Below are 23410 nucleotides of genomic sequence, written 5' to 3'. Positions count from 1 at the left end.
ATTTTGTCTGTATAGCTTTGCTTACACCATTTGTCCTAGGGTTCTATCCATCCATTTATTATTTTTTTCTTAATAATTATTTTAATAACGTTATTTTACCTTTATTTTATTTTACTTTATCTACTTTCTTTTTTCCCTTCCTTCCCTCCTTCCTCCCTCCTTCCTCCCTCCCTCCTTTCCTTCTTTCTTTCTTTCTTTCTACTTCTACTAAATCTTTCTTTCTACGTTTTCTCCCTTTTATTCTGAGACGTGTGGATGTAACGCTCTTGTTGCTGCAGCCAGGAGTCACTGCTGTGCCTCTGAGGTGCGCGAGCCAACTTCAGGACACTGGTCCACAAGAGACCTCCCAGCTCCACATAATATCAAACAGCGAAAAACTCCCAGAGATACCCATCTCAACACCAGTAGCCAGCTTCACTCAACAACCAGCAAGCTACAGTGCTGGACACCCTATGCCAAACAACTAGCAAGACAAGAACACAACCCCAACTGTTAGCAGACAGGATGCCTAAAATCATAATAAGTCCACAGACACCCCAAAACAAACCACCACACGTGGATCTTCCCACCAGAAAGACAAGATACAGCCTCATTCACCAGAACACAGGCACTAGACCCCTCCACCACGAAGCCTACACAAACAACAGAACCAACTTTAGACACTGGGGGAAGACACTAAAAACAATGGGAACTACGAACCTGCAGCCTGCAAAAAGGAGACCACAAACACAGTAAGAAAAGCAAAATGAGAAGACAGAAAAACACACAGCAGTTGAAGGAGCAAGATAAAAACCCATCAGACCTAACAAATGAAGATGAAATAGGCAGTCTACCTGAAAAAGAATTCAGAATAATGATAGTAAAGATGATCCAAAATCTTGGAAATACAATAGACAAAATGCAAGAAACATTTAACAAGGACCTAGAAGAACTAAAGATGGAACAAGCAATGATGAACAACACAATAAATGAAATTAAAAATACTTTAGATGGGATCAATAGCAGAATAACTGAGGCAGAAGAATGGAAAAGTGACGTGGAAGATAAAATAATGGCAATAACTACTGCAGAGCAGAATAAAGAAAAAAGAATGAAAAGAAGTGAGGACTGCCTCAGAGACCTCTGGGACAACATTAAACTCACCAACATTCGAATTATAGGGGTTCCAGAAGAAGAAGAGAAAAAGAAAGGGACTGAGAAAATATTTGAAGAGATTATAGTTGAAAACTTCCCTAAAATGAGAAAGGAAATAGTTAATCAATTCCAGGAAGCACAGAGAGTCCTATACAGGATAAAACCAAGGAGAAATATGCCAAGACACATATTAATCAAACTGTCAAAAATTAAATACAAAGAAAACATATTAAAAGCAGCAAGGGAAAAACAACAAATAACACACAAGGGAATCCCCGTAAGGTTAACCGCTGACCTTTCAGCAGAAACTCTGCAAGCCAGAAGGGACCGGCAGGATATATTTAAAGTGATGAAGGAGAAAAACCTGCAACCAAGACTGCTCTACCCAGCAAGGATCTCATTCAGATTTGATGGAGAAATTACAAACTTTACAGACAAGCAAAAGCTGAAAGAGTTCAGCACCACCAAACCAGCTTTTCAACAAATACTAAAGGAACTTATCTAGGCAAGAAACACAAGAGAAGGAAAAGACCTACAATAACAAACACAAAACAATTAAGAAATTGGGAATAGGAACATCCATATTGATAATTACCTTAAATGTAAATGGACTAAATGCTCCCATCACAGAAACAGATTGGCTGAATTGATACAAACACAAGACCCATATATATGCTGTCTACAAGACACCCACTTCAGACCTAGACACACATACAGACTGAAAGTAAGGGGATGGAAAAAGTTATTCCAAGCAAATGGAAACAAAAAAAAGCTGGAGTAGCAGTTCTCATATCAGACAAAATAGACTTTAAAATAAAGACTATTAGAAGAGACAAAGTAGGACACTACATAATGATCAAGGGATCGATCCAAGAAGAAGATATAACAATTGTAAATATTTATGCACCCAAAATAGGAGCACTTCAATACATAAGGCAAATACTAACAGCCATAAATGGGGAAATCGACAGTAACACATTCATATTTGGGGACATAAACACCCCACTTACACCAATGGACAGATCATCCAAAATGAAAATAAATAAGGAAACACAAGCTTTATATGATACATTAAACAAGATGGACTTAATTGATATTTATAGGACATTCCATCCAAAAACAACAGAATACACATTTTTCTCAAGTACTCATGGAACATTGTAAAGGGTAGATCATATCTTGTGTCACAAATCAAGCCTTGGTAAATTTAAGAAAATTGAAGTCGTATCAAGTATCTTTTCTGATCACACGCTATGAGACTAGATATCAATTACAGGAAAAGATCTCTAAAAAATACAAACACATGGAGGCTAAACAATACACTACTTACTAACAAAGTGATCACTGAAGAAATAAAAGAGGAAATGAAAAAATACCTAGAAACAAATGACAATGGAGACACGATGACCCAAAACCTATGGGATACAGCAAAAGCAGTTCTACAAGGGAAGTATTTAGCAATACAATCCTACCTTAAGAAACAGGAAACATCTCGAATAAACAACCTAACCTTGCACCTAAAGCAATTAGAGAAAGAAGAACAAAAAAATCCCGAAGTTAGCAAAAGGAAAGAAATCATAAAGATCAAATCAGAAATAAATGAAAAAGGAATGAAGGAAACGATAGCAAAGATCAATAAAACTAAAAGCTGGTTCTTTGAGAAGATAAACAAAATTGATAAACCATTAGTCAGACTCATCAGGAAAAAAGGGAGAAGACTCAAATCAGTAGAATTAGAAATGAAAAAGGAGAAGTAACAACTGACACTGCAGAAATAAAAAAGATCAGGAGAGATTACTACAAGCAACTCTATGCCAATGAAATGGACAACCTGGAAGAAATGAACAAATTCTTAGAAATGCACAACCTGCCAAGACTGAATCAGGAAGAAATAGAAAATATGAGCAGACCAATCACAAGCACTGAAATTGAAACTGTGATTAAAAATCTTCCAACAAACAAAAGCCCAGGACCAGATGCCTTCACAGGCAAATTCTATCAAACATTTAGAGAAGAGCTAACACCTATCCTTCTCAAACTCTTCCAAAATACAGCAGAGGGAGGAACACTCCCAAACTCATTCTATGAAGCCACCATCACCTTGATACCAAAACCAGACAAGGTTGTAACAAATAAAGAAAACTACAGGCCAATATTACTGATGAACATAGATGCAAAAATCCTCAACAAAATACTAGCAAACAGAATCCAACAGCACATTAAAAGGATCATACAACATGATCAAGTGGGGTTTATTCCAGGAATGCAAGGATTCTTCAATATACGCAAATCAATCACTGTGATACACCATATTAAAAAATTGAAGAAGAAAAACCATATGATCATCTCAATAGATGCAGAGAAAGCTTTCGACAAAATTCAACAACTATTTATGATAAAAACCCTGCAGAAAGTAGGCATAGAGGCAACTTTCCTCAACACAATAAAGGCCATATATGACAAACCCACAGCCAACATCATCCTCGATGGTGAAAAACTGAAACCATTTCCACTAAGATCAGGAGCAAGACAAGGTTGCCCATTCTCACCACTCTTATTCAACATAGTTTTGGAAGTTTTAGCCACAGCAATCAGAGAAGAAAAGGAAATAAAAGGAATCCAAATCAGAAAAGAAGAAATAAAGCTGTCACTGTTTGCAGATGACATAATACTATACATAGAGAATCCTAAAGGTGCTACCAGGAAACTACTACAACTAATCAATGAATTTGGTAAAGTAGCAGGATACAAAATTAATGCACAGAAATCTCTGGCATTCCTATACACCAATGATGAAAAATCTGAAAGTGAAATCAAGAAAACACTCCCGTTTACCATTGCAACAAAAAGAATAAAATATCTAGGAATAAACCTACCTAAGGAGACAGAAGACCTGTATGCTGAAAATTATGACACTGATGAAAGAAATTAAATATGAAACAAATAGATGGAGAGATATACCATGTTCTTGCATTGGAAGATTCAACATTGTGAAAATGACACTACTACCCAAAGCCATCTACACATTCAATGCAATCCCTATCAAAACACCACTGGCATTTTTCACAGGACTAGAACAAAAAATTTCACAATTTGTATGGAAACACAAAATACCCCGAATAGCCAAAGCAATCTTGAGAATGAAAAACGGAGCTGGAGGAATCAGGCTCCCCGCCTTCAGACTATAGTACAAAGGTACAGTCATCAAGAAAGTATGGTACTGGCACAAAAACAGAAATATAGATCAACGGAACAGGATAGAAAGCCCAGAGATAAACCCACGCACATATGGTCACCTTATCTTTGATAAAGAAGGCAGGAATGTACAGTGGAGAAAGGACACCCTCTTCAATAAGGGGTGCTGGGAAAACTGGACAGGTACATGTAAAAGTATGAGATTAGATCACTCCCTAACACCATACACAAAAATAAGCTCAAAATGGATTAAAGACCTAAATGTAAGGCAAGAAACTATCAAACACTTAGAGGAAAACATAGGCAGAACATTCTATGACATAAATCACAGCAGGATCCTTTATGACCCATTTCCTAGAGAAATGGAAATAAAAATAAACAAATGGGACCTAATGAAACTTCAAAGCTTTTGCACAGCAAAGGAAACCATAAACAAGACAAAAAGACAACTCTCAGAATGGGAGAAAATATTTGCAAATGAAGCAACTGACAAAGGATTAATCTCCAAAATTTGTAAGGAGCACATGCAGCTCAATAACAAAAAAACAAATAACCCAATCCAAAAATGGGCAGAAGTCCGAAATAGACATTTCTCCAAAGAAGATATACAGACTGCCAACAAACACATGAAAGAATAGTCAACATCATTAATCATTAGAGAAATGCAAATCAAAACTACAATGAGATGTCATCTCACACCAGTCAGAATGGCCATTATCAAAAAATCTAGAAAAATAAATGCTGGAGAGGGTGTGGAGAAAAGGGAACACTCTTGCACTGCTGGTGGTAATGTGAATTGGTACAGCCACTATGGAGAACAGTATGGAGGTTCCTTAAAAAAGTACAAGTAGAACTACCATATGACCCAGCAATCCCACTACTGGGCATATACCCTGAGAAAACCATAATTCAAAAAGAGTCATGTACCAAAATGTTCATTGCAGCTCTATTTACAATAGCCCGGAGACAGAAACAACCTAAGTGTCCATCATTGGATGAATGGATAAAGAAGATGTGACCCATATATACAATGGAATATTACTCAGCCATAAAAAGAAACGAAATTGAGCTATTTGTAATGAGGTGGATAGACCTAGAGTCTGTAATATAGAGTGAAGTAAGTCAGAAAGAGAAAGGCAAATACCGTATGCTAACACATATATATGGAATTTAAGAAAAAAAATGTCATGAAGAACCTAGGGGTAAGACAGGAATAAAGGCACGGACCTACTAGAGAATGAACTTGAGGATATGGGGAGGGGGAAGGGTAAGCTGTGAGAAAGCGAGCGAGAGGCATGGACCTATATACACTACCAAACGTAAGGTAGATAGCTAGTGGGAAGCAGCCGCATAGCACATGGAGATCAGCTTGGTGCTTTGTGACGGCCTGGAGGGGTGGGATAGGGAAGTTGGGAGGGAGGGAGACGCAAGAGGGAAGAGATATGGGAACATATGTATATGTATAACTGATTCACTTTGTTATGAAGCAGAAACTATAACACACCATTGTAAAGCAATTATACTCCATTAAAGATGTAAAAACAGAACAAAACCAACAAAAAGACTACAGTGAGGTTTCACCTCACACCAGTCAAAATGGCTATCATCAAAAAATTTACATACAATAAATGCTGGAGAGGGTATGGATAAAGGTCAACCTTCCTACACTGTTGTTGGGAATGTCAATTGGTACAGCCACTATGGAGAGCAGTATGGAGGTTCCTTAAAAAACTAAAAATAGAACTACCATATTACCCAGCAACCCAACTCCTGGGCATATTTCTGGAGAAAACCATAATTCAAAAAATACATGCAGAACAGTGTTCACTGCATCACTATTTACAGTAGCTGGGACATGGAATCAACCTAAATGTTCATCAAAAGAGGAATGGATAAAGAAGATGCAGTACATATACACAATGGACTCTTGCATAAAATAACAAAATAATGCCATTTGTGGCAACATGGATGGACCTAGAGATTGTCAGAGTGAGTAAAGTAAGTCAGTCACAGAAAGACAAATACCGTATGATATCGCTTATGTGTGGAATCTATAAAAAAGTGTACAAATGAACTTACTTAGAAAACAGAAGTAGAGTCACAGATGTAGAAAACAATCATTGTTACCAGGGGATAAGCGGGGGAGGGATACATTGGGAGGTTGAGATTGACATAAACACACTACTATATATAAAATAGATAACTAATAAGGACCTGCTGTATAGCACAGGGAAATCTACTCAGTACTCTGTACTGGCCTGTATGGGAAAAGAATCTAAACAAAGAGTGGATATATGTATATGTATAACTGATTCACTTTGCTGTACACCTGAATGTTAACACAACATTGTAAATCGACTATACTCCAATAAAATTTTTTGAAAAAGAAATTAAAGAGGATCTAAATTGAAAAGGATCCCATGCTTATTGACCAGAAGACAGTTTTGTTTACATGGCAATAATACCTAAAGTGTCCTACATATTCAATGAATTTTCTGTAAAAATTCCAGTGGGATCTTTTTTAACAGAAATTAACAAGCTTAGCCTAAATCCCATATGGAAAAGCAAAAGACCACAAACAGCTAAAGCTTTCTTGAAAAGAAAAGTTTAGAGACTCACACTCCTGATTTCACAACTTCAATAAAATGCTATAATAATCAAGACAGTATGGTACTAGCATAAAGACATAAATAGATTAATGGAGTGAAACTGAAAGTCTACATATTTGCCCTTACATTTATGGTAGTTTGATTGACAAGGATGCCAAGTCAATTTAATGGGGGAAAGGATAGCATATTCCATAAATGAGTCTGGGACAACTGGATATCCCCATGCACAAGAATGAACTTGGATACCTAATTTACAATATATAAAAAATTAACTCAAATGGATCCTAAATCTAAATGTAATAGATAAAAATATAAAACTCTTTAGAAGACAATGTGGGTGTAAATATTAATGACCTTGTATTAGTCAATGGTTTCTTACATATGATACCAAAAGCACAAGTGAGTAAAGAAAAAAATAGATGTATTGGACTTTCTCAAAATTAAAAACTTGTGCTACAAATGATACAATCAAGATAGTGAAAAGACAATCCATGGAATGGAAGAAAATGTTTGCAAATCATATCTCTGATAAGGGACTTGTATCCAGAATATATAAATATCTCTTGCAATTCAACAATAAAATAGCAAATAATACAATTTAAAAATGAAGAAAGACTTTAGTCATTTCTTCAAGAAGATATACAAATGCCCAATAAGCACATGAAAAAACACTATGCAACACTAATTATTGGAGAACTACAAATCAAGAGTGCAATGAGATACCACTTCCCACCCCTTAGAATGGCTACAATCCAACAGATGGACAATAACAAATGTTTGGGAGGATGGAGAGAAATTGGAATCCTCTTACATCACTGGTGGGAATGTAAAATGGTGCAGCTGTTTTGGAAAAGTCTAGCAGTTCTTCAAAAAGTTAAACAGAGTTACCATGTGCTCAGCAATTCTACTCTTCTTTATATACTCAAAGAAATGAACACATATGTCCACACAGATTTGTACCCAGATATCTACAGTAGCATTTTTCAAAATTGAAAACAGCCCCTAAATGTCCATCAGTTGATGAATGGATAAATAAAAGGTTGTACATCCATAAAATGGACTATTATTTAGTAACAAAAAATCAATGAAGTACTGACACATGCTAAAACATGGATGAATCTTGAAAACATGCAAAGTGAAAGAATTCAGCCACCAAAGACCACATTTTGATTATTCCATTTATGTGAAATGTCAAAAACAGACTTTTGCTGAAACTATTCATAAAGAGTCACTTTCTATTTGGTTTTGCTAAATTGTTGAGATGTAAGCTATGGTCGTACTGCTAACATGAGGAGAGACCCTGCCTAAGAATGAGGTCTATGCAGGAAAGAGCAGAGCCAAAAGATATACAGATTTCTGAAGACATATTTTGATCACACAAATCCATCTGGACACCAAGCAATCCCAATTACGTGAATTAACTAATTCCCAGTTTAAGTTGGGTTTCTGGCATGTGCAACTGAAAGAGTCCTGACTAATATGGTTGGTTAAACAACTAATTATTTGCTTTTCACTTTCATTGTATTTACTGTATTGTAAATACAGTAAAAGTGTGCTCTTGAATTTTATTGACCATAATAGCTATGTCTTTTTGTGAACATTCATTCTTCAGTAGAATTATTGGCCAGCAGAAAACACCAAACTCTGTCTAGGGGCATATATGTCAGTTAAACATGCTATAACTTGGATTATAACATAACCAAAGTCATATCCAAATTTCATTAAAAATACATTACTTTCTAGTGGTAATAGTTGTCCTTCCACCACTGGAGGGTTGGTTATGAGATGAATATATTTCTTGTCTCAACTTCGAGAGTTCCTTACAAATAAAAGACAATATAATCATTTGAAAACCATAGAAACATGAGGTAAGAGGTATGTTTGATAATTTAACAAGGTTACTAAATAATAATTACTTTTTTCCCTTCCTTTTTAGGCTTGAGGTAAGAATGTTCCAATCCCACTTGTTGAATTCCATATAGTCTTGCTTCATGGTACCTAATCAGTTACATTATAAGTCTCTGCAGGAATCCACTAACTGGTTCTATACTTAAGGGATAACATGAGATAGAATGGGCATGATTCTCAAGATGAAGATGTGAAAATTTTTGTTCCAAAAAGATTTAAATGTGTATCTATAGCAGAAAAATATGAAATTTCAATATGGAAGTAGATATTGTTTCATAACAGAAAATCTATCACTGAATGCTACTACAAGTACCATTTGTTCAATAACAGCAATACAACATTAGCCACCATTTGGGTAGTTTCTTCCTTCAGTACCTATTTTATGACAGATCTTGGGCTACATGCTACAGACATAGAAAGGAATATAACACAGTCCCTTGCTGAAGCAGCTCACAGCCTTATTGGGAGTTTGACTGCCAATGAGGTAGAAAATCAATGTCTTAAAATTATTAAAGGCACAATAGCACATATTTTTTGCTTCAATTCTAGCTTTCATTTGAATTATTTCTCCTGAAATGTGAGTCTTCTACTTCTCGTAGGCACTCACATTCTACTTCATGAATAAAGTAAGTCTTGGAAACATGTCTTTTTATAGTTTGTGGGAAGTATTTATCCTACAGGGCTGAGTTGTATGGTTTGTCTCCACCTTGACCCCTTCTCTGTTACCTCCAATTGATGCTTTATAAGGGAATCCTTCTCTTCCAGCAAGCTTGTCAGTTCATGAATCTTGAATTGGAAGTCACTGCAACTTCCTTCTCTTCTTGAAACATCTTTTTGGTACTGATTTAATTGAGTCTAAGGATTTAAAAAGAACTAAGAATTATTATAATTCTCATTAACAAAATGGGTAACTGAGTTCCAGAGAGGTTAAGTGACATAAAGTCATACAGCTAGTTATGAAATGAAGAGCAAAATACCAGTAGTTATAAACATTTAAAGAGCTTTATGAATGTAATATGTGAACTGAAATGCCAATTAGGAATTTCTCACTTTTTTTAAGATTTATTGTTTATTTTTGGCTGTGTCGGATCTTAGTTGCAGTACATGGGATCTTCATTGAGGCTTCTATCTAATTGTGGCATGTGGGTTTTCTCTTCTCTAGTTGTGGCGCGCAGGTTCCAGAGCACATGGGCTCTGTAGTTTGTGGCAATGTGGGCTCTCTAGTTGAGGTGCACGAGCTCAGTAGTTGTAGCATGTGGGCTCTAGTTGCCCCATGGTATGTGGGATCTTAGTTCCCTGACCAGGGATCAAACCCAAGTCCCCTGCATTGTAAGGTGGATTCTTTATCACTGGACCACCAGGGAAGTCCAATAAATTTCTCATTTTTAAAAGGTGACTTTACTATTTAGGCTTAGGCATTACTTAAGTAAAAGTCCTAGGCAACAAGAATTAAAATAAAGCTAAGAAAACAGGTACTTTATATTCCTTCAAATACTAATTAAGGAAAACTCAATAACAAATATTATATCATAATTTGCAGTTCACAACATATTCCTCCTGCATGACTCATCTCAGTCCTCACAGCAGCCCTCTAAGTATTATTATAATCTTTATTTACAAAACAGGTAAATGAGATCCAGAGACACGAAGGCACAACAGCTACTAAGCAACATAGCTGCAACTCCATGACAAGTCTTCCGACTGCAAATCCTGTCCATTTCCCTTTTTACTGCATTATGTGTGCACAGATGGCTGTTTAGGTTAAAGTGTTATTAGTAACGTTCAGATGGAAAATAAACCAGTGGAGGACATCTGCAAGAAAAATCAGCAGACTTTTGAACAAATTCTATTTTGTTTCATTTTGATTTTTGGTAAAGACTGTACATTATATTTGGAGAGAAAAAACTGTGGTCAGTTTTTCTATTAAAATATTTGAGTTTATATAACTACAATTAGGAATCAGTAAATTAAGGGTTAGTCAATTTGACCTAGAATGACAAAATAAGGCAATGTATATTTATTCTCACAAATATTACCTTAATTTTGATGCCAATTACAGGTATATAATTCAACAGTTCTTATCCATGTGCTTGACAAAACTCTTGCTAGCTATCATCCTTCAAAATCAAGTGAGGATATTTATGAAGTCAAATGTGGCTTCACTGGATAATCTTGAAAGTTGCTTGGCTGCATAGAGCAAGCTTTAGGCAAGATCATAAAGTGTTCCCCCATCACCATAAATAAATAAATAGAAATTAAAAATCAACAACCCTGAACTTAAGGTCTTCTTTTGCTTTCCTAGAAAAGATGAAGCTAAATTACAAGACAATTTAACAATATTCCCTACATAGTGATATGTATTTAAAGAAATGGTTCTATGGCATACTCCTAAAACTCTACCTTTGGTTGATTTTTCTTTGTAGCATTAAACTTGAGACTATCATTATCTTATTAGAAAGTTTGTGCTGAACTGTGTATTTATGCAGTGTAGGATCTACATACCCTTAGTTTGCAGATCTCTCTATCTTTCTCCATTCTTAAGTTTTTTACCATCTCCATGTAATGGTTGCCAATCTCAGCCATTGTAGCCTGCAGCATCGGGCCTGTGCAAGTCTCTGAGAGCTACACAAGACAAAATAAATTTCTGTTGTTAGACTGTTATGAAGGAAACCCATATTATATTACAAGACATTAATAGATGAAAACCACTTGATTAAACAAGACATTGAAATAATGACAGTGATTTTTAGGAACTGCATTATACAGCTCAGATGGCAGTGAGTTAAGACCTAACTGCATGTGAGATCATCAGAAAGCAGTCTACATATTTTCTCGAGATGAATTGGAGATTATATATATATATATATATATATATATATATATATATATAGCCAATGCTAGGATTACAACCATATAACTAAGACAATAACACACATTTAAAACAAAATTTGAATACCTGCAGTCTAAGATTTTTATTCTCTTGCTCTAAATTACGCTTACAGTATTCCAGTTCTTTTAGTTTATATTCTATGTCTGATAGTGTATGCTGAAGAGAAAGATTGTTTTCTTCCAATGTTTGGCATTTTGAGGTTGAGTCTTGAAGTCCTTGCTGTAAAGACACAGTAAATAAGACAAATGGATTCTACATTTTGGGAGAGAGTGCTTTTAGTTGATTAATTCAATGAAACAAAGCAAATATTGATATTTTTCCATGCCCAGTTTTCTTATATATTTAACCTTAAAAGGTAAGTTAAGGGCTTCCCTGGTGGCGCAGTGGTTGAGAGTCCACCTGCCGTGTCCCAGTCCGGGAAGATCCCACATGCCGCGGAGCGGCTAGGCCCGTGAGACATGGCCACTGAGCCTGCGCGTCTGGAGCCTGTGCTCCGCAACGGGAGAGGCCACAACAGTGAGAGGCCCGTGTACCGCAAAAAAAAAAAAAAAAAAGGTAAGTTAAATCAGCTATGAAAGACATTACCCTCACTTGCCTATCTTGAGTGAGAAGGAATCGAGATCAGATGAATTTTCAATGTACCAATCGAGCAATCTGACTCTTGCTGCTTTTTGACAATACCGTAACCTGCCTTTTAGTAGGCACCAAAATGACCATATGCCTGATTATGTGACAAATGAAAACTCAGCCAAATTTGGGACTGTCATGGGAATGAATTTTAAGAATGGACTGGCCTCAGAGACTCATTATGATTTCCTAAAAATCCTCTCTGCTCAGGTATCTGGAGAAATCTTCTAGAGTTCATTCATTCAGTTATTCATTGCACAAACATGTTAAGATCTACAAAAACTTTTTTATTGACACATTAGTAGATTAAATGAACGAGTGAACTTAGATTTTCAATATTTATACAATTTTTGTTACCCAACAAAACAGATAATTGTGGATAGTATATACTTTATATCTAAAATACTTGGGGTTATCTATTTTTCTGAGAGGGCTTCAGTATTTGGAAATACCTAAAGCCACTCAATTCCCATATGAACAAATTGTTCCATCATATTTTAATTTTCTGGATTATATCTCATAACTCCAATGTGCTAGTAATTGTGCATATGAAAAACTATCAAATTTATTATCAAAGAAAATGTCAACTTACCTGCTGCTGGCGATTATTTGCTCTCACTGATGCTAAGAGTTCTTCATACTCTTTTATTTGAGTTTCTTTGAATGCCAAGTCTTTCTCAAGTCTTATCTTGTCATTTTCCAGTGACTAGAAGCAAAATTATTTATGACTCAGAATTACAGAATCCTGTCAACAGTTATGTAATACAAAGACCTGTTTACATTGGAAGGTTTAAATAAGCACTTGTTTCATTTGTAATTGTTTAATAAAACGGAATTCTTAAAAGTTAATCAAACTATGGGATACAAAGGATTGAAAATTTAAAAACCCGCATCAATGGACATTTTGATGAATTGACTAATTGTAAGTACAATGAAGCAGAACCTTTTGAATTATTTTAATGTTTTTCTTCAATCTACAAAGACCCTTGTTAATCCCAGCAGGTGGTGAATTTTCAAATTAAGAGTCTAAATGTGTTCATCAGAACCCAGAAACAAGAAAGCCCACTCCAAAGTCCCCAAGGAGTTATTCATTGTATGGAAAGTATTCTGAATGTATCTAGCTGATGTCATGAAGAGCACCAATTAAAATAGAAAATGTTAAGTTCTTGGAGAAAGAAGTTTTCAAGTATTCAAATAAATTCAAAGTATGCTTTATTATTACAGAAAAGGGGAAATTATGAATCAGAGTCAGATTATTGTAATTTTACAAACTACTCCCTGGCTTTAAGCATTAAATTACCTTAGCGGTAAACTAAGTAGTAAGTGTTCACCCAACTTTCATTTTCACATTGGATAACTCTTTACTCCTCTCTCCCAACCCCAATTAACTATTTCAGGAAAATAACTATATCTGGGTGAGCACAATGTTGTTGTGTTGTATTAAATTTTAAAAAGTTATACTGAATACTTTGATTTCTATGTTATGAAGCTAGGATCTAGAAAAGATTTGGAAAGAAAAATCAAAATAAATGTTACTGTCAAGTCATTCTGAAGATGTCCAAGCTCCTCCCGTATGTTGCTGAATGTGGACAGCACTAGCCGGAGTGATTTATCAGACATACCCCTCATCTGGAGGAAGAAAATTATTGATGGTTTATTTTTACTAGCATTTAAAAATAGGCAATATAAGTAATAATAATCTTATTTTTTCTATTCCTACAAGCAAACTTATTAACAGTTTCATTTTTGATATGGCAATATTAGAATAGTGATGCAGGGCATTTGGTCAATAACATGCATTAGTAATCCAAGCAATATCCCTGAAGAGTCCCTGAAGAGATCATAGCTATGCTATTAAAACAAGGGTCTCTTATTTTTTCCATGATAAAGTATCATCTTTCTCACGACAGAAATATATCATCAAATTCTTAAATTTACTTTTCTTCTCTATTTAAAGATTAGAAAAGATGAGACAGTCAACCTTCAAGTAATAAATTGCATCTCTCTAAGTGTGTTGCCAAATGCATAGATTTTGCCTGAGTTGAGAAGAATCTAATACAAATTAAGTTTAACCTTGAAGTATAGAAATATCTCAAAATTTAAAGAGGGAGAAAAACCCTTTAACTAGATTAAACTCATTTCTTCAAAGAAAAATGGTTTTGAAAACAGGCAACTTCTGTTTCTGAAAAGATGGAGCAGAAATACTTTTCTCTATTTTTCCTGCTAAGTCTAACTAAAAACCCTGCACTTTATGTATAAAACAAACATAAAAAGACTCTGAAAGTTAAAAAAGAAGAATGAAGTCTGGTTGAGAACATTGGGAGCTAAGGAATAATACAGAAGTGATTTCCTGGGTTTTCTTTTTGCTTCATATATGAGTGGTATTGGGCAAACCAATAACAAAGAAACACCAGTGGATACAGACAACAAAAGTCCCTAGAAAAGCCTGCTCTCTCTACCCAAAGTACCATGAAAAGGGCAGCCTAGCAAGGCAGATAGCATTTAGATAATAACCAGTCTACTCCAGCCAAACACCACAGAAAAACCTGCAACTCTATTCTACGCCCACCCAAACCATCAAAAGCCAAGAAGGGAACATAGACTCTCTCTCTCAACCTCCCTGCTTGGGTGATGTCAGAGAATTCTTAGTGAAGTGTCAAGACTTTCATCATTGCCCAACAGAAATGAGGCCACTCACATTGCAGTGTCAGTAGAGGCCAACAAGGGAACAGTAACACAACACACCTCCCCATCCAAACCAGGGTGTTTTCAGTGGGAGCCTAGTAGACAGCCACAATTCCTACACCTGCCAAGGAAGAACAAAGAGCTACTCTCCCAACCTGTGTCAACAGAGGCAGAATGGGGAACCTGGACTTCCACCCCCACGTGGCAGTAACAGGTCATGCCCCTACTTCCCCCGTTGCTCAGTATCAGAGGAGGCCTGCTAAAACAGAAGATGTGAATAAGATCCAAAGTCAGAACACAGTACCCAAAATGTCCAGGTTTCAATTTAAAAAAAGTCACTTATTCTAAGAACCAGGAAATCTCAACTTGGTAAGAAAAAAGGGTTAATACATGCCAACATCAAGATATCAGAAAAGTTAGAATTATCTGATAAGGATTTTAAGGCAGCCATTTTAAAAAGGTTTCAAAGTGACCTAAATGTCCATCAACAGAGGAATGGATAAAGAAGATGTGGCACATATATACAATGGAATATTACTCAGTCATAAAAAGGAACAAAATAGTGCCATTTGCAGAGACATGGATGGATCTAGAAACAGTCATACAGAGTGAAGTAAGTCAAAAAGAGAAAAACAAATATCACATAATATCACTTATATGTGGAATCTAGAAAAATGGTAGAGAAGAACTTATTTGCAAAGTAGAAATAGAGTCACAGATGTAGAGAACAAACTTATGGTTACCAAGAGGGGAAGGGAGGGGTGGGATGAACTGAGAGATTGGGACTGACATAAATACACTACTATGTGTAAAATAGATAACGAATGAGAGCCTACTGTGTAGCACAGGGAACTCTACTCAGTGCTCTGTGGTGACCTAAATGGGAAGGAAATCTAAAAAAGAAGGGATATATGTGTATGTAAGACTGATTCACTTTGCTGTACAGTAAGAAACTAACACAACATTGTAAAGCAATGATACTCTAATAAAAATTAATTTAATAAACACACCAAATTAAAAAAAGTTTCAACAAGAAATTGCAAAGATTTAAAACAAATAAAAAATAGAAAGTCTCAGCAACAAAACAGAAAATCTCAGAAAACAAACAGAAGCTATAAAGAGTAACTAAATGAAAATTTTAGAACTGAAAACTCAATAATTAAAAAGCAAAACAAAAACAAAAACCTCAGTGGATGGACTAAAAAGCAGAAAGGAAAGCATAGAGCAAAGAATCAGTGAACTTGAAGACAGAACAATAGAAAATACTGAGTTCTGAACATCAGAGAGAAAATAGGTTGGAAGAAAATTGAACAGCGCCTCAGTGTCCAGTGGGAGTATGACATATATCTAACATTCATGTCATCAGAATCCTAGAAGGAAAAAAGAAAGAGGGGGGAGCTGAAAAATTATATGAAGAAATAATGGCTGTAAACTTCCCCAAATTAGCAAAAAAAACATAGACAGATTTAAGAAGTTGAGCAAACCCTAAACAGGAGAGACCCAAAGAAATCCATGCCTGGACATATGAGGCAAACTTCTTAAAACTGAAGATAAATTTAAAATCTTAAAAGCAGCAAAAGAAACCTTAACTATTGGGAATAGCAATTCAAATGACAGCCGATTTCTCATGAAAAATCATAGAGGCCAGAAGGAAGTGGCATACATTTTTAAAGTGATGAAAGAAAAGAATTGTCAACTACAAATTCTGTATGCAATGAAAACAACCTTTAGGAATGAAGGGAAAATCACATTTTCAGAGGAAAAGAAAAAGAATTTTTCACTAGCAGAACTACCCTTAAAAAAATGGCTGAAGGAAGTTCTCTGAAGAAAAAGAAAATGATAAAAAAAGAAATTTGGAATATCAAGAAGGAAGAAGTAACACAGTAAGCAAAAATATAGGTAAATACAGTGGGCTTTCCTTCTCCTTTTGAATTTTCTAAATTATATTTGAAGATTGAAGCAAAATATATATATATATATATATATATATAACACTGTGTGGTGTGGCTTTCAATGCCTGTAGAGGAAATATTTTTAAAATTATAAATGTGGAGGTTAAAGAAAGATAAAAGAAGCAAAATTTTCTGCAGTTCACTGAAACTGATAAAATGTTGACACCACTACACGGGGATAAGTTATGGGTATATAATGTAATACTTAGGGCAACCCCTAAAAAAGCTATACTACGTGATACACTCAGAAGCACTAGAGGTAAATCAAAATGGAATTCTAAAACATATTCAAGTAATCCACATGAAAGCAAGACAAAGAAAACAGAAACAAAAAACAGAACAAACAGAAAACACAATGGCAGATCTAGCCCTAACACATCAATAATTACAACTTGGTCTAAATACACCAGTTAAAAGACAGATTGACAGAATGATAAGAAAAAACATGACCTCACTATGTGTTTTCTATAAGAAATTCATTTCAAAGATAATGAAAATTAAAATATACATAATGAAATTTAAAAGTTGGGAAAAAAGATATACCATGCAAACATTAATCAAAAGAAAGGAGTGCTATTGATATTAGATAAAAATGACTTCAGAGCAAAGAAAATTACCAGGAACACAGAAGAACATTACATAATAAGAGTCAGTCCACCAAGAAGACATAGCAATCCTAAATGTTTATGCACCAGACAACAGAGCTACAAAATGTATCAAACAAAAACTGATAGAACTGAAAGGAGAAATAGACAAACCCACAGATATAACTGAAGACTTTTATACCCCTCTCTCGGCAACTGATAGTACTCCTTAGAAGAAAATGAGCAAGAATACATAATACAATAATTCAACAATACCATCAACCAAAGGATCTAATCAGCATTTATAGAATACTTCATCCAACAACAGATGCACATTCCTTTCATATACCCATGGAACATATACCAAAATAGACCATATCCTTGACTATCAAACTTAACCATTTCAAAAAAATTAATCTCATATGGAGTATATTTTCTGCCCACAGTGGAATCAAACTAGAAATGAATAACAGAAAGACAATAGGAAAATCTCTAAACACTTAGAAAGTAAACAATACACTTCTAAATAATCCACCAGTCAAAGCAGAAGTCTAAAGGGAAATAAAAATATATAAAACTGAAAGAAAATGAAAATACATATCATAACTTGTGGGACACAACTAAAGCCATGCTGAGAGGATATTTATAGCACTAAATGCTTACATTAGAAAATAGAAAAGGTGTGAAATCAATAATCTAACTTTCTATATCAAGAAACTAGACAAAGAAGATCAAAATAAACCAAAAGCAAGCAAAGGAAGGAAATAATACAGACGAGAAAAAAAATCAATGGAAGTGTAAACAGGAAAACAATAGAGATCAATAAAACTAAAATATAGTTCTTTGAAAAAAATCAATAAAATTGATAAACCTCCAACAAGACTGACAACAAAAAAAGAAAGAAGACATAAATCACTAGTGTCAGGAGCTAAATAAGGAAGAGTAATACAGACCCCACAGACATCAAAAGGATAATAAGGGAATACTGTGAATAGTTATGCACATATAAATTTGATAATTTAGTTGAAATTGACTACTTCCTTGAAAAACACAGATTACCACAACTCACCCAACACGAAACAGATCATTTGACTAGACCTGTAACTACTAAGGAATTGAATTTAGAATTTTTTTAAACTCCTGAAAAATATATATCCATGCCCAGATATTTTCACTGAAGGATTATACCAAATGTTTAACGAAGAGTTAACACTATGTCTATACAGTTTCTTCCAGAAAACAGAAAAGGAAGAGACATTTACCAATTCATTTCATGATGCTAGATTATCCTGACACCAAAATCAAAGCAAATACAAGAAAACTACAGACTAATGTTTCTCAGGAACTTAGATGCAAACATTCTCAGAGTTTTTTGAGGAAATAGGCCTTGAATGCACTTTGGATGGACATCCTGCCACCAGAAATAATATCAAGGATGTATCCAAGATTCAGGTTCTGCATAGCATATGTGTTCCCCATACCACTGCCTCTTTATAATACAGACTGTGTGCCACTAAAAATATTTCATTTAAGTTTCACAGATAAGATGTCAGGTCCAATATCTGGATGATCAACAAAGATTTGGGACCAAATATCAAACTTAGAAATTTGCCTCACTAGACAAAACTAGAGTATCTTTAGAATCCTTTCTTGCAAACACATGTACTCTTCATTTTAGCCTTATTTCTTTAGCATCTATCTTGATCTGTCTTGGTCTGTCTCTCCCTTCAGTGTAGGGGAATTTACTGCTGTAGTGGTCTCTAGCATTCCATAATTCAGGAAAATCAAGTCATTGGCCTTTCCATCTGCCAGGGGTAGGGTAGGGAGGTATAGAAAGTAGAATGGAGAAGAGGAGGGCAAATCCTATAAGTTAGAGTCAGGTTGTACTACAGCAGTGAGGAGAGAATAAGGCCATTCCACAGCCCAGAATATTTCTATAATGATTTCCTGAATGCTAGTCATTCAATACTAGTGTTTGATAGTCTGACCAAACTATAATGCAACCGTTGTTTAATCAAAAGGCAATCAACTCTTGTGAAATAGGAATTTTATTTGGGACTTTCTGTCCTTAATTAAAGGAAACATCCTGGGCTAGTGGTTTGTTAGTGTTGCCTTCACAGCCACTCTTGACCCCATCTTACCTGCAGAATATAGCGAATTTGCTGTTTTGTAAATTCTGACAATCCTTTAGGAATCAATGATTCAGTGTCTTCTGACTGTAAGAAAAGAGAGGCTTATCTTTCAACAGATACATGTTAGTGTTTTAATCAGAGGGTCAGCAGACTTTTGTAGAGAGGGACGTGTTTTTATGGACATCAGAAGATTACTTCACTTTCTGGGTAATAGTTGCCACAAACTTTACTTCTAGCATTATCAGTTCTTACTTTTTAAAAAAATCATTGTACTACATACACCATGGAAAGAACCCTGAATTACAGGAAGTTTAGGGGGAACTTTGGGGCAATCAATCAGATGTCCCATTTCTATTTTTTAAAAAGAGCAACTTAAAAACAAAAGGGTAGTCACTTAAATCCCATTACCACTTTATTTCCATGTATTTTTTAACAACTGGAAGTTTAGTTGGGTGGTAGATATGACACTTTAAAGGCTGATTTTTTAAATAATGAAAATTTGAGTAAATAAAATAAAATTAAAGGTTTACTGAGAATTTGCATAGAGCTGTGGTGACTTTTGAAAGATTATGATGTTGCCACAGCAACATTAAGAAGCTTCAACAAATTTTAAGTGAGAAGCTGAATTGAATTCAATACTTCATAAAGACAATTTAGGGCTTACTGAATTATTGTAACAAATGCAGTACGTCCATACTTTGGAAATAAAGATGAAAATTAACACAAAAGAAGCCACTGTGATTGTTACTTTGAAATCAGTTCTTTCTCTATTTGATGACTTATTCCATTAAAAGTAACTATTACCAAAATGTATATACATAATATTTAGAATTGATACTTGAAAATATTTACTTCAAGTTGCTGGCTATTTGGCATGGGACATACAAGTTTTTGAAATACATTAAAACTAAATTTGCTATTTAATTAGTTAACGTAGATTTCAGTTTTGTAAAACAGAGTATGTAGTCAATGAACTTTTAAATGTTCTCATAAGCAAAGACAAGTTAAATCATAAGGTGACAGCTGATAAAACATTTTTTGTGTGAATGATTATTACTTTTACAACTATCACCTTTAAAGCCATTACAAAGATATAAATGGTTATATCATTTTAAAGGCAAAAGGATCATTATTTCTTTCACTAACCTGTTTCCAGTCTAATAAAAATACCAAACTAAAAACAATATTATTAATGCAAGTATCTGCTTTGTTATCTGCTTTGTTATCAACTATATTTGATTTTCAACTCTTTTTGCACTTACCTCATCTGTAGACTCAAAGTCCTGTTTGCTGCAAGAATGAAAAAAAAAAAACAGACAAGCTTAGGAAAATATATACATTGATCATACATAAATGTTAGTGTTCTAAATATTTTACCTTACTTTTTGATATATAACATATCCAAGTGAAATTTATAATCCTAATGAAAAATTTAAAGCTAACTAAAATGGCACTTGACAAAAATAAAGTTAATTTTCCTGGAATTAGCTAATCTATTAAAAATGAACAACATCCAAATAACAAACCAATATAATATGCAGAATTACTACCATTCATTAACACTGGTTTATTTGTGACTAGATGCCGAAGTCTTCAGTTTGGCAAAAAACACTATCTGAGTGAACAAATAACAATAAGTCATTTTCTATTTCCACCTTATTTTTCTCCTTGTATTGCTCCCTTTTAATGCTGATTCCAGCTTCTCCCTACAGTGTCTTTAAGTTATTCATACCCTTTTAGTCAAAACCAAAACTTGTAAGACTTCGTAATCTACACTAATCATTCAATCTACACTACAGTATGTATAGCAATGACAAAGCTTAAAAGGATATTGGAATGTTTACATAGGGACATAGCCTTAAGCAACATGACCAGAATTCTAGTGGGATAGTAGAATTTCCAGCATCAAAATGAAGGTTTGTCCATGAGGGTTGGAAGGCCCTTTGTGAAGCCATGTTAGGTAGGCAAATGCTGCAAGCGAATTGTTAGTGGTTATACCAGTCCGGCACTGGCTCCTTTGGGGGATGGTGAAAGCTGGGAAGGATACAGTTCCAGCGTTGCCAGTGGCAACAGATAGGCCTTTATTTTTGCCTACTTGTTCCCCCTGCACTTCCTGGAAAAATTGGGTCCAAAATACATACGGTGAACATACTTCTCAAACAAACAAATGAACAAAAAACTGTACACATGTTCTGACAGCAAGACAAAGTATGTTAAAGTAAGACTATCTTAGGATATTATAGATATATGACTGCCATATCGTCAGGTACAACAGAAACATATTTTAGAGATATAAGCTAGTACATTAGCTCCTACCTTTACCTTCTAAGTAAGTGCTTTTGAGTAATATATTGCTTACAGAGATAAGTGGGTCACTCACTGTGCGAAACCTCTCGCATGCATTTATAAAAATACACAAGCTAATGTGGAGAATGAGAACTGAAGATTTCATTTCCTGAGGCATGACTGCATATGTGCAATTGTCTGTATGTATGTATGTGGTATTTCCTGGGTTGCTCAAAATATAAATTTTGGGGAGGCCCTAGCGAAAAAAAATGAAGTATCTTCTACTTTTTTAGTGTGTTACTGAAGTAACTGCATGCATATATTGGAAGCTAAAAGAAGTTAAAATATGACTCACGATGCAGGTATAGTAGTCTTGCATTACTGTTAACTGGAATTATTATCACAATATTAATAGACCTTTTATGTTTAAAATCCCAATTCCAATGCCAACCTAGTACACATGTCCCTAGCCACTTACTTCTTTCTACAAATAAGAAAACAAAACAAAGGAACAAGGAGCAATCAACAGCACTTAATACTGGAATTTACAAATGTAACCAAAATGGTTTCATAAGACAACCTTTCTTAATTCTGACCTTCCAGTCTACTTATTGCTGAATTGCAATTTAGGAAGAGAAGAAAAGTGGAGACAAAGGGGTGGGAGAGAGAGAGAGAGTGGAAACAAAGAGAGCAGAGGCGGGAGGTGGAAAGGCCATTGTGGATTATATCTCCATTCAGTACAAGGTGATGGTGACTATAATTACAGTGGGCAGAAAAAAAAAAAAGAGAGGCACTCACTATGTCACCTCACCTCCTAGGAAGGAAGGAATGTAATAAGGAAAAAAACAAAAGAAGAAATAAAAGGCGGGTGGAATGAAGAGAAAGAAACTGACAACCTTCTGACAAACAAAAACTCTTAAGCACCAAAATTTTATGAGACCCTCTCCACTCTGGAGTGTTTACTAATGTGGAGACCCCAGCTTTCTATTTTCTTTTTAGTATTTTTAGCTACTTTAGAAATTAAACTCAATGTTTTGCATCGCTTAATTACACATTTAGGTCACCCATATACATTTATCAAAACCCTCAATGACAGGAAGTTATTTCAAAACCCCAGATTACATCTCTACCTGGTTGGTCACTATAAAACAATTTAACTTCCCTTGCTCAATTACTTTGTCTACTTCTAATTAGTATGAGACTAATACATTTGGAATATATTTAACTCTCATTTTATAAACCTTTATTGAGTAGCGACTTTGTCAAGGCCATGTGCTCTGAACTGGATTTCAGCAATCCAAACACAAATATTATCTTGTCCTGTACGTGACACAAACATAAGTGATCTAAGGCAAAATTTGAGCAATGTAAAATTGGTCTAAGTCCTCCAACCTTTTCAAATTTGATG

The 23410-nt window shown here is 34.9% G+C and overlaps 1 protein-coding gene across 8 annotated transcripts in view; it reads right to left on the bottom strand.

The window, feature by feature from the left end:
* Nucleotides 1-23410, bottom strand: part of POF1B (POF1B actin binding protein) — a 123999-nt gene that overhangs the window by 38574 nt on the left and 62015 nt on the right. For 6 of the 8 annotated variants that reach the window (XR_016391323.1, XM_089904309.1, XM_089904311.1 and 3 more), the window contains 8 exons: nt 20979-21006; nt 19726-19800; nt 13900-13992; nt 12956-13069; nt 11803-11955; nt 11349-11468; nt 9573-9701; nt 8675-8757 (listed from right to left, as the gene is read on the bottom strand). Coding sequence is in view for 7 of the 8 variants with exons in the window: in XM_089904309.1 (XP_089760435.1) it covers nt 8675-8757; nt 9573-9701; nt 11349-11468; nt 11803-11955; nt 12956-13069; nt 13900-13992; nt 19726-19800; nt 20979-21006 (795 nt within the window). In the remaining variant the exon portion in view is untranslated. The other 2 variants (XM_089904315.1, XM_089904313.1) reach the window with 2 other exon arrangements.

Source organism: Delphinapterus leucas, chromosome X, assembly GCF_059928025.1.
Source record: "Delphinapterus leucas isolate spDelLeu-1000000601 "Yukka" chromosome X, BTC_Dleu_Yukka2, whole genome shotgun sequence".
Classification (NCBI taxonomy): Eukaryota; Metazoa; Chordata; class Mammalia; order Artiodactyla; family Monodontidae; genus Delphinapterus; species Delphinapterus leucas.
Note: the sequence above shows the minus strand (reverse complement) of the source record. Positions and strands in the feature narration are given on the sequence as shown.